Source organism: Telmatherina bonti, assembly GCF_933228915.1.
Source record: "Telmatherina bonti genome assembly, chromosome: 10".
NCBI classification, from domain to species: domain Eukaryota; kingdom Metazoa; phylum Chordata; class Actinopteri; order Atheriniformes; family Telmatherinidae; genus Telmatherina; species Telmatherina bonti.
In genome coordinates this window covers 7,994,588-8,007,777 of record NC_136628.1, presented here as the reverse complement: position 1 = coordinate 8,007,777, position 13,190 = coordinate 7,994,588, and the positions used below count along the sequence as shown (strand labels likewise).

The following is a 13,190-nucleotide window of genomic DNA, read 5'->3' as shown; positions in this document are numbered from 1 at the left end:
AATCCTGAATTTCCATTTTCAGACTTATGAAGCTGTTTCTGTTTCACCCTGTTGATTTGTCATTTCCTGTGTGGATCTTCTTTATTCCAGTACCTACACCAAACTGTAAAGGAGAAACAGAAATTTAAATGAGTTTTGTTTGTTTGTTTTTGGTTTTTATTTTATTTTATTTTATTCATTTTTATTTTTTTTTTAGCTTGTTTTCAGTTGTAATGTTGAAAAGATGTAAGAAAATATGTTCTTAAACTTGATTTTTGATTTTCATCCTTTCATTGGTGGTATTTAATGTCATGATCTCTTTTGCAAATGTCAGGTCTGGTCCAGCGCTGTGTGATAATCCAGAGAGATAAAAATGGCTTTGGTCTGACAGTAAGCGGAGACAACCCTGTGTTTGTGCAGCTGGTCAAAGAAGGTAAGGCTTTCTCATGCACACATATTCAACACACTTGTAAAAGCAACATTTCTGACTCAGCTATCTTCTGTGTTTGCAGATGGAGCTGCAATGCGAGCTGGTGTCCAGACAGGAGATAGGATCATTAAGGTTAGATTTGCGTGATATTGTTTTACTTCCTGCTTGAAAATATAGTGTCTGAAAGACCGAAAGTCAAGTTTCCAGTGATTGGTTTGAAGTGAATAACTGTGTCACCAGAAGGTGTCAGTATAGGTTGCTAGCCATTTAAGTAGAGGAAGTAGTTGTAATAATCGATAAGGCCCATTTATGCTCTCTTATGCATGCAAATGAATGTTTGTTTCAAACATCCTCATGTGATGCCATTCTCAATGCTTCTTTTACATTGCCATACATGTTAAGTCAGTTCATCTACTAATGGGCAATGCTGAATTCAAAGTTCACTTCCATGTTTTGACACTAGTTGGTAGTGGTAATTTACAGCTGTAAAGTTGTTTACAACCATCCAAAACCACTAGAAAAAAGTAGAAGAATAAAGAGGCCTTTAGGCCCAATCACATTTCTCTTTTTTACCCTTTCCCCTTGCTTTTCCTTACCTCTTGTCCCTCAAAATTAAAAGTGGTGGGGTTAGAGAGAAAGGTACGCCATTAGGTGTGCATGTAGGAAGGTTAACAATAAAAAATAAATAATATGTACCAGCTCATGTTCAGAAAATAGAAGGAGGATCCTGCGGTGTTGTTGGATGTGACATTGTTTGTACACGGGGTTACGTAAGGGGTAAACATGAATTAATTAATTCATTATCCTAGCCGCTTAGTCCAATGAAGGGTTGCGGGCGAAGCTAGAGCCAATCCCAGTAGTCTTAGGGCAAAAGGCAGGGTACATCCTGGACGGGTCACCAGTTAATTGCAGAGGGGTAAACATAAGAAAGTAAAATCACAAGTAAAGTTTATTCTGTAAATAAATGCAGATGGGTAATTTTGGCAGGCAAGAGAATTGTGCTATAATGCTAGTATATACCTTCTGGTAGGTGCAAACCATCCGAATTCCATTTTGGTCAACATTTACCAACGACAGTGTGCGCTACAAAAAATGTGCTCAGTGCACATTACAAACTTTGTTTCATTTAACTTGTAATGAGACACACTCCAGTAGTTGTCACTAGCTGTTACATTGGATGAAGTGACAAGTAACTATGAGAACTAAATGGCAATAAACTGATAACAAATAAAAAAAAAGCTGTATTGTTTCAGATGCCAAGCTGTGGGCATATTTTTCTATTTTTCTTCAATATGATGAGAAAACAAAGGAGATGTTATATTTTGGTATATTCTCATAACATAAAACAAGTAGAGCTGTTGTGACGTCACAACATTAGCAAACTAGCTAATCTTAATAATTCGCGGTTAGCTTAAATTAGTGATAACTTAGCAATTTTGAAAAAAAAAATGCTCTGGACTGTAAATAATTGTGAAATAAAAGTGATAGCATGTCTGGTTTTACAAAGATTAGACTGTCATGGCCCTCAAACTGCTCCTCATTCAGTAACACTGGGAATTTCTACGTTAGGCTAATATAACTATTTTTGAATGGTGTTTATTCTGTGTTTATCTATCATAAAAAGTTACTGTTGTGTAATCATTCTTTTGAATAAATGGCTGAGCATCAAATCATAGTAAGTAAATCAGAAAAATAATTTAGTTTTCACCAAGCGGCAACCTCCGGCGGTTAAAAGTGAAGCCTATGCGGAAGTGCAGAGAACTGCAGTTCTCCCTTCATCCACTAGAGGCTCCAAAACAGCGCAAATCCCCATAGACTCCCATGTTAAAAAGACCAACTTGTAGGGGCAATGTAGGGGCATGTCCTTTTGATTGACAGGTACCCGATCTTCCACTTCATGTAAGAAGAACGTAGAACAACCACGGCTAACCAGCTAAACAGCTGGTTTAGCTACTTGCTATTTAGCAACGTGACTTAGCTCTAGCCCGATTTTGCTCAATGTCAATCATCCGCTCCCACTGTCACAGCCCCCCTCTCAGCTGAACATCTTTGCCCATATTTGTATTTTCAGGGCTAGATGACACGGATGACCGAATATACAGTCTATGTGCATGACCCTGTCAAGATGGTTATGATATACCAACATTACACGCACCTAATTATGTTGAATTTTGAGATTAAATTAGCTATAAATGGATTAGTTATAAAACAAATTCATGAAGGTAAACCTGACCTATTAAACCTAAAATGGATTTTTGTACCAGGCTGTAAACATGTTTATTTCTGCTGTGAAGTTGGCCTTTTTAACATGGGAATCTATGGGGATTCACTCTAGGGGAGCCCCTAGTGGATGAAGCGGGAACTCCTCCTTCCGCATAGACTTCACTTCTAACTGCCAGAGATTGTCATGGTCCTCACATGAGTGGCCGTGTGGTGTGCCCATCAAACTAAAGTCCTGCCCATGCATGCACTTCTTAGCAGACCTGAGCAAGACAGATTTGAGTCTACCAGGCATAAACTTGGTTTTCTTCGGTCATTTGGAGGCATTTAGTTGAAAAAGTTCTTGTTCGTTTGCTCAAAGAGTTATGTTATTAGAGAGAAGATGAATTTTCACGTTTATTGATACTAAAGATGCAATGTTTCATTCAGGAATTTAAAGCAGCTCTACTGAGCTATTTCTAGTTTTCTGAGCTTTCTACAGCGTTATAGTGTTGAATACTCATCAGACATATAAGCAGCGCTGTTTTTCTGTTTTTTGTTTTTTTTATAAACAAAACGTATCTTCAAGTTTTCCAGCACTTTCTACTTTTGGTTTCCATGGCGACGAAAACAAATACGGTTTTAGAGAGTTTTTGTCTACCTCAAAATTTTAGTGACGTCCCGAGGGAGGGACTCAGTGATTGGTCATCTTCTCAAAATTGTGCTCATCCACAAGAAGAAAGCCACCCCCACCTTAACAGGCAGGACATAGGGCAGAGCTTTCTCTGTTTGCTTGTTTCTGGCAGAGTCTGATCTGAGAGGATCAATACAACATGAATGAAAGGGGTTTGTGAAAAATGCTTGATTATTTCTTGCCCATCTGGAATTGCATATTAAAATATATTAGACTGAAACGTGCAGAATAGAGACACTTTAAATGGGAATTAGTTAAATGAAAAGTCATGGATTGTTCTGGAAATCTACTTCTGTAAAAGTGTATGTAAGTAGATGGTGGCCAATAAAAAAAATGAAACAGACAACAGCAAATATGTGGATGTATCTTTTATCGTCCATCCTCTTTGTTTTGTCTCTTGACAGGTTAATGGGACATTAGTTACACATTCAAACCACATAGAAGTTGTGAAGCTGATAAAATGTAAGTATGCAGATCTCTTATATTACACAATATGCTGCATACATGAACCTTTGTCAGTTTAATGTTTCCAAATGAGATTAAATGCAGCTTCCTGAAGCTTGCGTTTGACCATTTTATGCCCTTATGTCCAGCTACTTTAAGAATCTCACTTTTAAAAAAAAAAAGATGTCGGAAACATAAAGATTGAGATTCCTCAGAGAGGTTACAAGTCTGAGATGTTAGAAAAACCAAGCAACCTGCAAACATCTTGTACAACAAAATAAAATTAACGCTGTTTCCTAAAACAAAACAAATGACAGATATTTAGTCGAGATATTTATTTTTTTATTTCTGTTTTATCTGGCAGCGGGTTCCTATGTAGCCCTGACAGTGCTGGGAAGGCCTCCGGGCCTTCCTCAGATCCCCCTGGAAGACAGCGAAGGACCACAGGAAGGGGACGAGGCCAGCGCTTCCTCCTCGCCCCCCCACTCACCTGCTCTGTCCGGTGGGGAGCAGAGCAGCTCCTTCAGCAGCAGCACACCCTGCAGCCCCCAGAACCACAAAACCAGCAACACCAGCTCTTCACCTGATGGGGTAAGATGGATACGTCTAAATGAACATGACTCATTGTGTTACTAACCCAATGGCCAGATGTTGGGGGCTGGAAGTGCTTCCACCTGGTGAGGAAGTGAGAATTGTTGGAAGGAATCACACCAGGCAGAGATATCAGAGGCTGGATTGTTGTTTTTTTTTCTGTTATTTTGGAGTAAGTCTCAAACACGGAACCCCAGAATCCACGTGGCTTTGGACACAACCAGAACATGTGCAGCATTGTGGCTGGTGTCCTCTCACATCGGTCACATGTGGGATCCAGATCCAGAATTTGTTGCCAGGTTGCCCCTGCTATTGGTTCTCTTTAATCACCTTCCCATCTTGGTCTAAGCGCCTTTAAGACGACTACTTTGTATTCGTCAAACCTTGTATGTACTCATCGATGATCTGTTTTGAGTCAGTTTTGTTTAAAAAATATCATTATTTATTGAACTAATCTAATTGTGTAGCAGCACCTGGCTGATATTCCTGTGAAAGTTGGAGAATATGTTGAGTTTTTTTGGTCGGCCGGGGCTCAGAGGGAAGAGTGCGTGTCTCCCAGTGGCAATCCTCACCAAACAGAAGAGCCATTTTTTACAGAACACAGTTGAACCGAGTAAAACCTGGAAACAGCTACGACTCCTCTCTCCGACCCCCAGAAGCATGCAATGAATCTGAATGTGAGGGAGACTCTTGGTTATTTTAAATATAACAGAGAGCTGGCAGCTCAGATTTATGTGCACGTTGTGAGAATCCTGCTGGGTTTTTAGTGTGGAGTGGATGTAATTTTTAACCATGATAAGGTTTGTGACAGGCTTATCCAGCTGCTTTCACCCATACAGCTCATTATTTTTAATAAGCTGCATCTTTCCAGTCTCTGTTTCTGTCGAAGCTGCTGGACTTGATCAGCACCTTCCAGGATGTGTCAGACTGTTTCTGCACATCAGGATTTTGTCAGACAGTTTGTCTTTAACAGGAAAATCTAAATATTCACTTGTTGGGTTTTAAAACTTGTAACCATCCTCTTCATCAAGTTCACATTGTAGTACTGGATTGGACCTGTTTTCCTCCAGAACTGCCTCAATTCTTGGTGAAAGATTCAAAGAGAGATTTGCTCCATGTTGACACGAAGCACCACATTATTGCTGCACATACCCGTTCTTCATTCTGATGCTCAGTTTGAACTTCAGCAAGTCGTCTTCATCATGCCTGTATGACTAAATGTGATTGGTTGATTAGATCTGTTAACAAACAGTTGAACAGACTGATCCGATAAAATGAATGGTGAATATACTGTATGTTCACAAGTATATACCACTTAGTATGGGGAGCTGTGAGGAGTTGGCAGGGGCTCAGGAGGTAGAGCTGGCTGTTTCACTCGCCTAAAGGTCGGCGGGTCAAGCCCCTCATGATGCAGCCCCTGAGCCCTGGATAAATGCAATGGTTGCGTCAAGGTTCAATGTTTTTATATCGCCATCTGTGCATAAACTGACAGTCCAGGCACATTTGGAAATCTTGTGCAGAGCTCTCGTGGTCCTCAGTTACTGGAACAAAAGTTGACAATTAAGAAAGTTAAAACAATATATGAAATATATCAGATGTATAGATAACTGTACAGCTGGAAGAAACTATACAAGGGTCAGGAAGGGTATCTTGCATAAAAAGGTGCCAGTGAAGACGTGTGAATACGGCTTCCATACTGACATGTGGGAGCAGGTGTTTGGCTGTGGCGACCCCCTCAGAAAGGGGAAAAAGCTGAAAGAGAAGGATGAAGACTATGGAGAGATGTGACCATTTGTTTAACTATACTCCAGCTCGCATGCTCCTCATGCATGAGCCTGCATGATATCTGCAGAAACAGCAAACTTATCTGCAAGTGAAACAAGATGTTGGCACCATCTGAGCTGTGTGTATGTCGTACTGACTGGAAGTAACTGGTTCCAGTCCTGCAAATTTAGGTGGGAGTTCTTTATAGATCATTAAGTCTGTCAGCATGAAGATTTATTTGTTTTGGAGCCCAATGACAGCAGCTACACCACCAGATTTAACAGAGATGGATTTAGTTTTATTGAAATGTTTCCAAATCTCAGGGCACTTTACTGGAAAACAGAAAACAGTGTGTCTCTCGAGGCCGTCGAGGGATTCAGTGACAGTTTTATGACGTGACGTGTTCTGTCTTTCTTTTGACTCTTCTCTGGAACAGATTTAATTCTCCATCAAAGGCTTCACTTGTCATCATAAACGTCCACTGTGTGGACATCTCGTCCACTAAGAGCTCTTGAGTTTTCTTTGGAAGGTTTTTACATAAATAAACTTCCTGTTATTTGCCACGAGATCAATCTGCTGCATGATGACGCCAGTCTTCTTTCCCTTCTTGACGTATTTGATGGAGTTGCATCAACTGAATCTGGTGTCAAGTTGTTGCAATCCATGGCCAAAAGGACTAGAACTGTAAAAATGAGAAGGGAATTAATAAATGAGGCTGATCATTCATTAACGGGGTGCTATTATGGTATTTGGAGTTTTATGAGCTTTCTACAGTGTTACAGTGTTGAATCCTCATCAGACATGTGAACGACACTGGTTTTTTTTTATCACCTAAACGCATGTTTGAGTTTGAGTTGGAGTTCCAGCACTCGCTCCGTTCGGTTTCCATGGCGACAAAAAAACGCGTGGTTTTAGAGAGTTTTTTCTACTTGGAAATCCTTGTGACGTCCCGGGGGATAAGGTTGGGTGATTGGTTACCTTCTACTGGTTAACAAGGGCATGTACAAATACATCAGGCGGGTGGAAAACGTGGGATAAAGTTATTTCCAACGATGGCTGGTGAGTTTACCAAAGAGAGACATCCTGCTGCATTCGTTGCTGTGGGTTGCTGTTTTCCACTTCGTTTTCAGGCTCTGATTCAGGTTCCAACATGTAGGGCTGTATGCTATGTGTTGACATTGTATTTTGTTTTTTTATTGAGTTCATATCAGCCTAATCCTTCTGTTTATGAGATGTTACAATGACGGCGAAAACAGGTGCGGTGTGCGCTCCCGATGTAGTGCAGTGGCGGGAGGCGGGGCTTAATGCGGAAGAGTCTCAATCCACTCGTTTTGCCCGCAGGCTGATCTGACAGCCTACGGAGAGGGTCGGTCTGAAGTAAATAAAGCCATTTGTGACAATAACTCCATCAATCCCAGCCCTTCTGGTCTCAGAAATAAAAATAAATTAGCCTGAAATGCACATAATAGTTCCACTTTAAACCAGTGCGTTGATGCTCAGACATCCTAGATCTTCATCAACTGTTGACATGTTGACTGGGACACGGCATGCACTCTTGTCCAGCTAGATGCTGATTGTTTGTTAGTTATAAGTGACATAATGAAAATGATGTTGTTCCAGGATCCTGCCTTCAACTCCAGAAATGGTGAGGAGGAGGAGGGAGACGGTTCACCCTCACGATGTGAAGGAGGACCCTCGGTTCACAACATTGTGAGTACAATCACACATTGGAACAGTTGGTGTGGTGCGTTGTGATAAGCAGGGTTCTAACCAAACCTTTTCTGTCAAAAGCTACTGTAGCTGGTAGATTCCTAAAGTTACCAGCCAATCAGAAGTTTGTGGGATTTGTTAGGACCATAGCCTGTATATAAAAAGATGGGCAGAGCCAACATGACGTCACCCGTAGGTTTCTAAAGAGCTGAATTGAAGCTCAGTGGGCGATTCCTACCATCGCCATCTTGGCAGGGACATGCGTGTCATCTCGCCCAGAAAATACAAATATGGGCAAATAGGTGGAGCTGTGTTATGGTGGATGATTGACATCGAGCGAACTCTGAGCCGCCTGTAGCCAAGAGCTAAATGAACTAACCTGGAGCTAACCAGCTAACAGAAGAAGGTGGGTTAAAGCTAAGTCTTGTTGTTAACCGTCTTAAAACCGCGGTTATTCCACGTTCTTTTTACTTGAAGCGGGAGATCTTGTACTTGTCAATCAAAAGGACATGCCCCTAATTATGCTGAATTACAAGATGAAATTACTTTTAAACGGGTGCATTATAAAAAAATTCACTCCCCCCACAATTGTCATGAAGGTAAACCTGACCTATTAAACCTAAAATGTTTTTTTGTACCAGGCTGTAAACATGTTTATTTCTGCTGTAAAGTTGGTCAGATATGTTTCTGGAACAATCCATGACTTTTCATTTAACTAATTCCCATTTAAAGTGTCTCTATTCTGCACATTTCAGTCTAATATATTTTAATATGCAATTCCAGATGGGCAAGAAATAATCAAGCATTTTTCACAAACCCCTTTCATTCATGTTGTATTGATCCTCTCAGATCAGACTCTGCCAGAAACAAGCAAACAGAGAAAGCTCTGCCCTATGTCCTGCCTGTTAAGGTGGGGGTGGCTTTCTTCTTGTGGATGAGCACAATTTTGAGAAGATGACCAATCACTGAGTCCCTCCCTCGGGACGTCACTAAAATTTTGAGGTAGACTAAAACTCTCTAAAACCGTAATTGTTTTCGTTGCCATGGAAACCAAAAGTAGAAAGTGCTGGAAAACTTGAAGATACGTTTTGTTTATAAAAAAAACAAAAAACAAAAAAACAGCGCTGCTTATATGTCTGATGAGTATTCAACACTATAACGCTGTAGAAAGCTCAGAAAACTAGAAATAGCTCAGTAGAGCTGCTTTAAATTCCTGAATGAAACGTTGCATCTTTAGTATCAATAAACGTGAAACTTCATCTTCTCTCTAATAACATAACTCTTTGAGCAAACGAACAAGAACTTTTTAAACCTAAAATAGATTTTTGAACCAGGCTGTAAACATGTTTATTTCTGCTGTGAAGTTGGTCTTTTAACATGGGAGTCTATGGGGATTTGCGCTGTTTTGGGGCCCCTAGTGGATGAAGGGGGAACTGCAGTTTTTGATACTTTTTACTGCCAGAAGTTGCTGCCTGGTTGTGTAAATATCAGTATATGTGTTACTGGTGAGGAATAAGTGATGATGGCACAGAGCACAAATGGAAAAAAATCAGGATATTTTCAGGATGAATATAAAATTTTCTTAGGAATGATGCCGCTGTAGCACTAAACGTCTGTTGGAACATACAACTATGGGTGAACAACAATCCTACAAAGTTCAACTCAGATAAAATTAAGCACAACATCATGGAGAGGTCACCAAAATGGCCCTTTTGGCCAGTTTGGCACCAGCGATTCTCAGTCTCCCAGCAGGACAGCCTCAGGTTTTACAAGGTTAAATTATTATTGTCAGGTTTCTCCTCAGTGTAAACAAATTCAGCTTTCAGAACAGAATGAAGTAAAAAAAAAAAAAAAAAAAAAAAAAAAAAAAGCATATAGGGGAAATGCATTTTTGATCCTTTTAAATAAACAGAAAAAGTTTTCTTTTTAAAGAGTTAAAAATTGTAGGAAAAAAAGTATTCTATAAATTTTATTAAACCTGGTTTAATTTAAATGTGTGTTATTTTCTATCATTGATTATTGATCTGTTGTGGCAGCTTTTTGGTAGAACGTTAGCTGTAAATGTAAAAGTTTAGATAAAATATATTCAGCTAGAAACAGATAGTGGACAGTAAACTTCTTTAATCAACTTTTAATGGTGTGTGTGAACGTATTATTCTCAGGCCAAAAAGAGGTCAGGCCGAGAAGTGAAACAATAAAAAACCCCCAGTAAACTTCTGCTTCTTGCACAGAATAATGACTCAGCACGACTCAGATGACCGAGTCATCCTTTTGTCAACTGATTCTTCTTCACATATAGAAAGTTAACGTGATAAAAGGTCAGAACTAAAACTAAATAAATAACTGTTTCCTGACCATGCACACAATAAAAATAGAAAGAAAAGAGTTTTAATATGCATTCTTACTTCAAGCTGCAGATTTTGTATTTTTATCAGAAAAAGTTGTTTATTAGATGCTGCAGCAGCGACATCTTTATGTTAAATACCACCCAACCCACACTGGAGGGGCTGCGTTCACAACCTCCTTTGTGATAACAATCCTTTTATCACAACTTCTATAAATAGAGATTAAATGGTCCCACTTTGCAATCTCGGGGGGGTTTCCCAGTATTCAGAAGCAGACTAAACAATCAGTTTGGTTTAATTGTTGTGGTTTTTTTCAGGAGTGGTAATGTGCATGTATGTGTGTGTTTGTGTGTGTGTGTTTGTGTGTTAGATGCACAGTAGCCCTGTTATAGAGAGTTTGGGAAAACGAGAAACACCCTGCCAGAGCCCGGATATGAGCCGCAGAGATGGTCTGAATATCTGCCCGTCGCCAGATGCTGAAGATGCCCCTGAAGCTGTAAGACGCACAAACATCTGCTCGCGTGTTTGTTGACTCTTCTCTGACACAACGCACCTCCTGACGCAAACATTTCCCATCACAACTGTGTGGCTCTGCTTGTGTATCAGCCGGAGGCAGGATGCAGCATCCAAAACTCCTGGTCCTTCATCATTCCTCATCCTGATTGCAGCTGTTTGTCAATCTGCAGATTTGTGGCTTATCATCTTAAAAACTTTATAATAAATTCATTTTATTCTGGTTGGATTGCGATCGGCTGCAGCTTCCTCACTTTGAAGAAGCAGTTAAAGTCTCACAGACTTGTACCTATTTTATTTAATACATATGCTGTCCATTAAATCCATTTACAATTTAAAATTTATTACATGTAGCATTCAGCTACTGTTTAGCGTCCGGCTTGTGAAAGGCAAGTTTCTTCTTCTGTACAAGCCTGGAACAAAGTGCTCGACAACCAAGTTTGCACTCGTGTCTGCGGACAGTTAAAGTGGAACTATTCTGTGCATTTCAGGCTAATTTATTTTTATTTCTGAGACCAGAAGGGCTGGGATTGATTGGTTATTGTCACAAAAGGCTTTATTTACCTCAGACCGACCCTCTCCGTAGGCTGTCAGATCAGCCTGCGGGTAAAACGAGTGGATTGAGACTCTTCCGCATTAAGCCCCGCCTCCCGCCACTGCACTACATCGGGAGCGCGCACCGCACCTGCTTTCACCGTCATTGTAACGTCTCATAAACAGAAGGATTAGGCTAATATGAACTCAATAAAAAAACAAAATACAATATCAACACATAGCATACAGCCCTACATGTTGGAACCTGAATCAGAGCCTGAAAACGAAGTGGAAAACAGCAACCCACAGCAACGAATGCAGCAGGATGTCTCTCTTTGGTAAACTCACCAGCCATCGTTGGAAATAACTTTATCCCACGTTTTCCACCCGCCTGATGTATTTGTACATGCCCTTGTTAACCAGTAGAATGTAACCAATCACCGAACCTTATCCCCCGGGACGTCACAAGGATTTCCAAGTAGAAAAAACTCTCTAAAACAACGCGTTTTTCGTCACCATGGAAACCGAACGGAGAGCGTGCTGGAACTCAAACTCAAACTCAAACATGCATTTAGGTGATAAAAAACAGTGTCGTTCACATGTCTGATGAGGATTCAACACTGTAACACTGTAGAAAGCTCAGGAAACTCCAAATACCATCATAGCACCACTTTAAGCTCCTGAGAGAGACGTCGTAGTCAAGAGAGATTGGTTGGAACTTGTTCTCATGGTGAGAAGAGGTTTTACGAATCATCTGCCTGCGTAGTGCCAGCATCTTTTACTGCCGCTGATAGACACGGCCCTGCCAATCCTAGCTGGAAGAGTGTTTGCTCAGAGCATTCTCATAGTGGGACACTTGCTCATGCTACTCTGAGTTTTGATGGCACAGTGACATTCATTATGTACATTTCTGCAGCTGTTGTTGCCTTGCAGCATGCCAAAAAAAAAATCACATTTCACTTGTTTGCTTTATGCTTTATGGCATCACGTCACTCACTAGATACTGGATATCAACACAGTGGTCGTTTTGAATGCACACCGTGCCAGATACAGCAAAGAAAGTCAAGAGAACATCACTGTAGGAAGAAAGAAAGTGACTGAGCAAGAGACAAGAGTCAACATCAGACTGACTTCTCAGCTCAGAGAAGAAAAGATGGAGAAGAATGCTGAATTAGCTGTTGTTAAGGGGCGAAGCAGTGAGAAAATCTGCTGTAGCTGCTGCTGGATGAGAGGAGGAAGAACCCAAACACAGGAGAACCAGTTGGACATAAGAGAGACTTCAGAAAAAAGTAAACAAAAATGACTTCAAAGGCAGAATCTTCTGGAAACTAAAGTAGAAAACTGATTAAAAAGCCCAAAGTCAGGTGAGAATACATGATGACAGCTAGCTTGTCTCACGTGTAACATGGCTGAAATAATTCATTTCTTCCAATAAAAAAACCAAACAAGTTTAATATGCAGCTAAATATAAAGTTTAACATCCCAGATTGAATTAAAAATGAAGTCGTAGATGTAAATATTTTTACGGTAGGCAGTGCTTCCATGTAAGGCTGTAATTATCTTTCAGGACTCAGGTGCCCAGAGCATTGTGGGTAGCCCTGCTTACCTCCCTCACCCCCAGATTATCGGAGCAGAGGATGATGACTTTATCGGGCAGCAGGAGCAGGTAACTCCCAGGGTGTCCCTCTGCTCGACCAGTTTGACCATTTAAAGAGAAATTCACCAGTTTGACCTTTTAAAGTGAAATTCACCACGTTGTCATCATCTAATGAACTGATCTCCGTCCTCAGATCAACGGTCAGTGCAGCTGCTTCCAGAGTATCGACTTACTGAAGTCCCGGCCGGCTCACCTGGCGGTCTTCCTCCATCATGTGGTCTCCCAGTTTGACCCCACTCCTCTGGTACGAAACCACAACCCAGTCTGGGCTGGCATCAATCCCATGTTGTTCATTTCCCATCGACAGAATGAAAAAACCAAACAACGAGC

The 13,190-nt window shown here is 40.7% G+C and overlaps 1 protein-coding gene across 1 annotated transcript in view; it reads left to right on the top strand.

The window, feature by feature from the left end:
• Nucleotides 1-13,190, top strand: part of arhgef12b (Rho guanine nucleotide exchange factor (GEF) 12b) — a 74,553-nt gene that overhangs the window by 29,963 nt on the left and 31,400 nt on the right. The window contains 8 exon segments of the mRNA XM_079247974.1: nucleotides 314-412; nucleotides 492-541; nucleotides 3,707-3,764; nucleotides 4,111-4,337; nucleotides 7,722-7,811; nucleotides 10,527-10,652; nucleotides 12,771-12,869; nucleotides 12,994-13,104. Of these exon segments, the coding sequence (XP_079104100.1) occupies nucleotides 314-412; nucleotides 492-541; nucleotides 3,707-3,764; nucleotides 4,111-4,337; nucleotides 7,722-7,811; nucleotides 10,527-10,652; nucleotides 12,771-12,869; nucleotides 12,994-13,104 (860 nt within the window).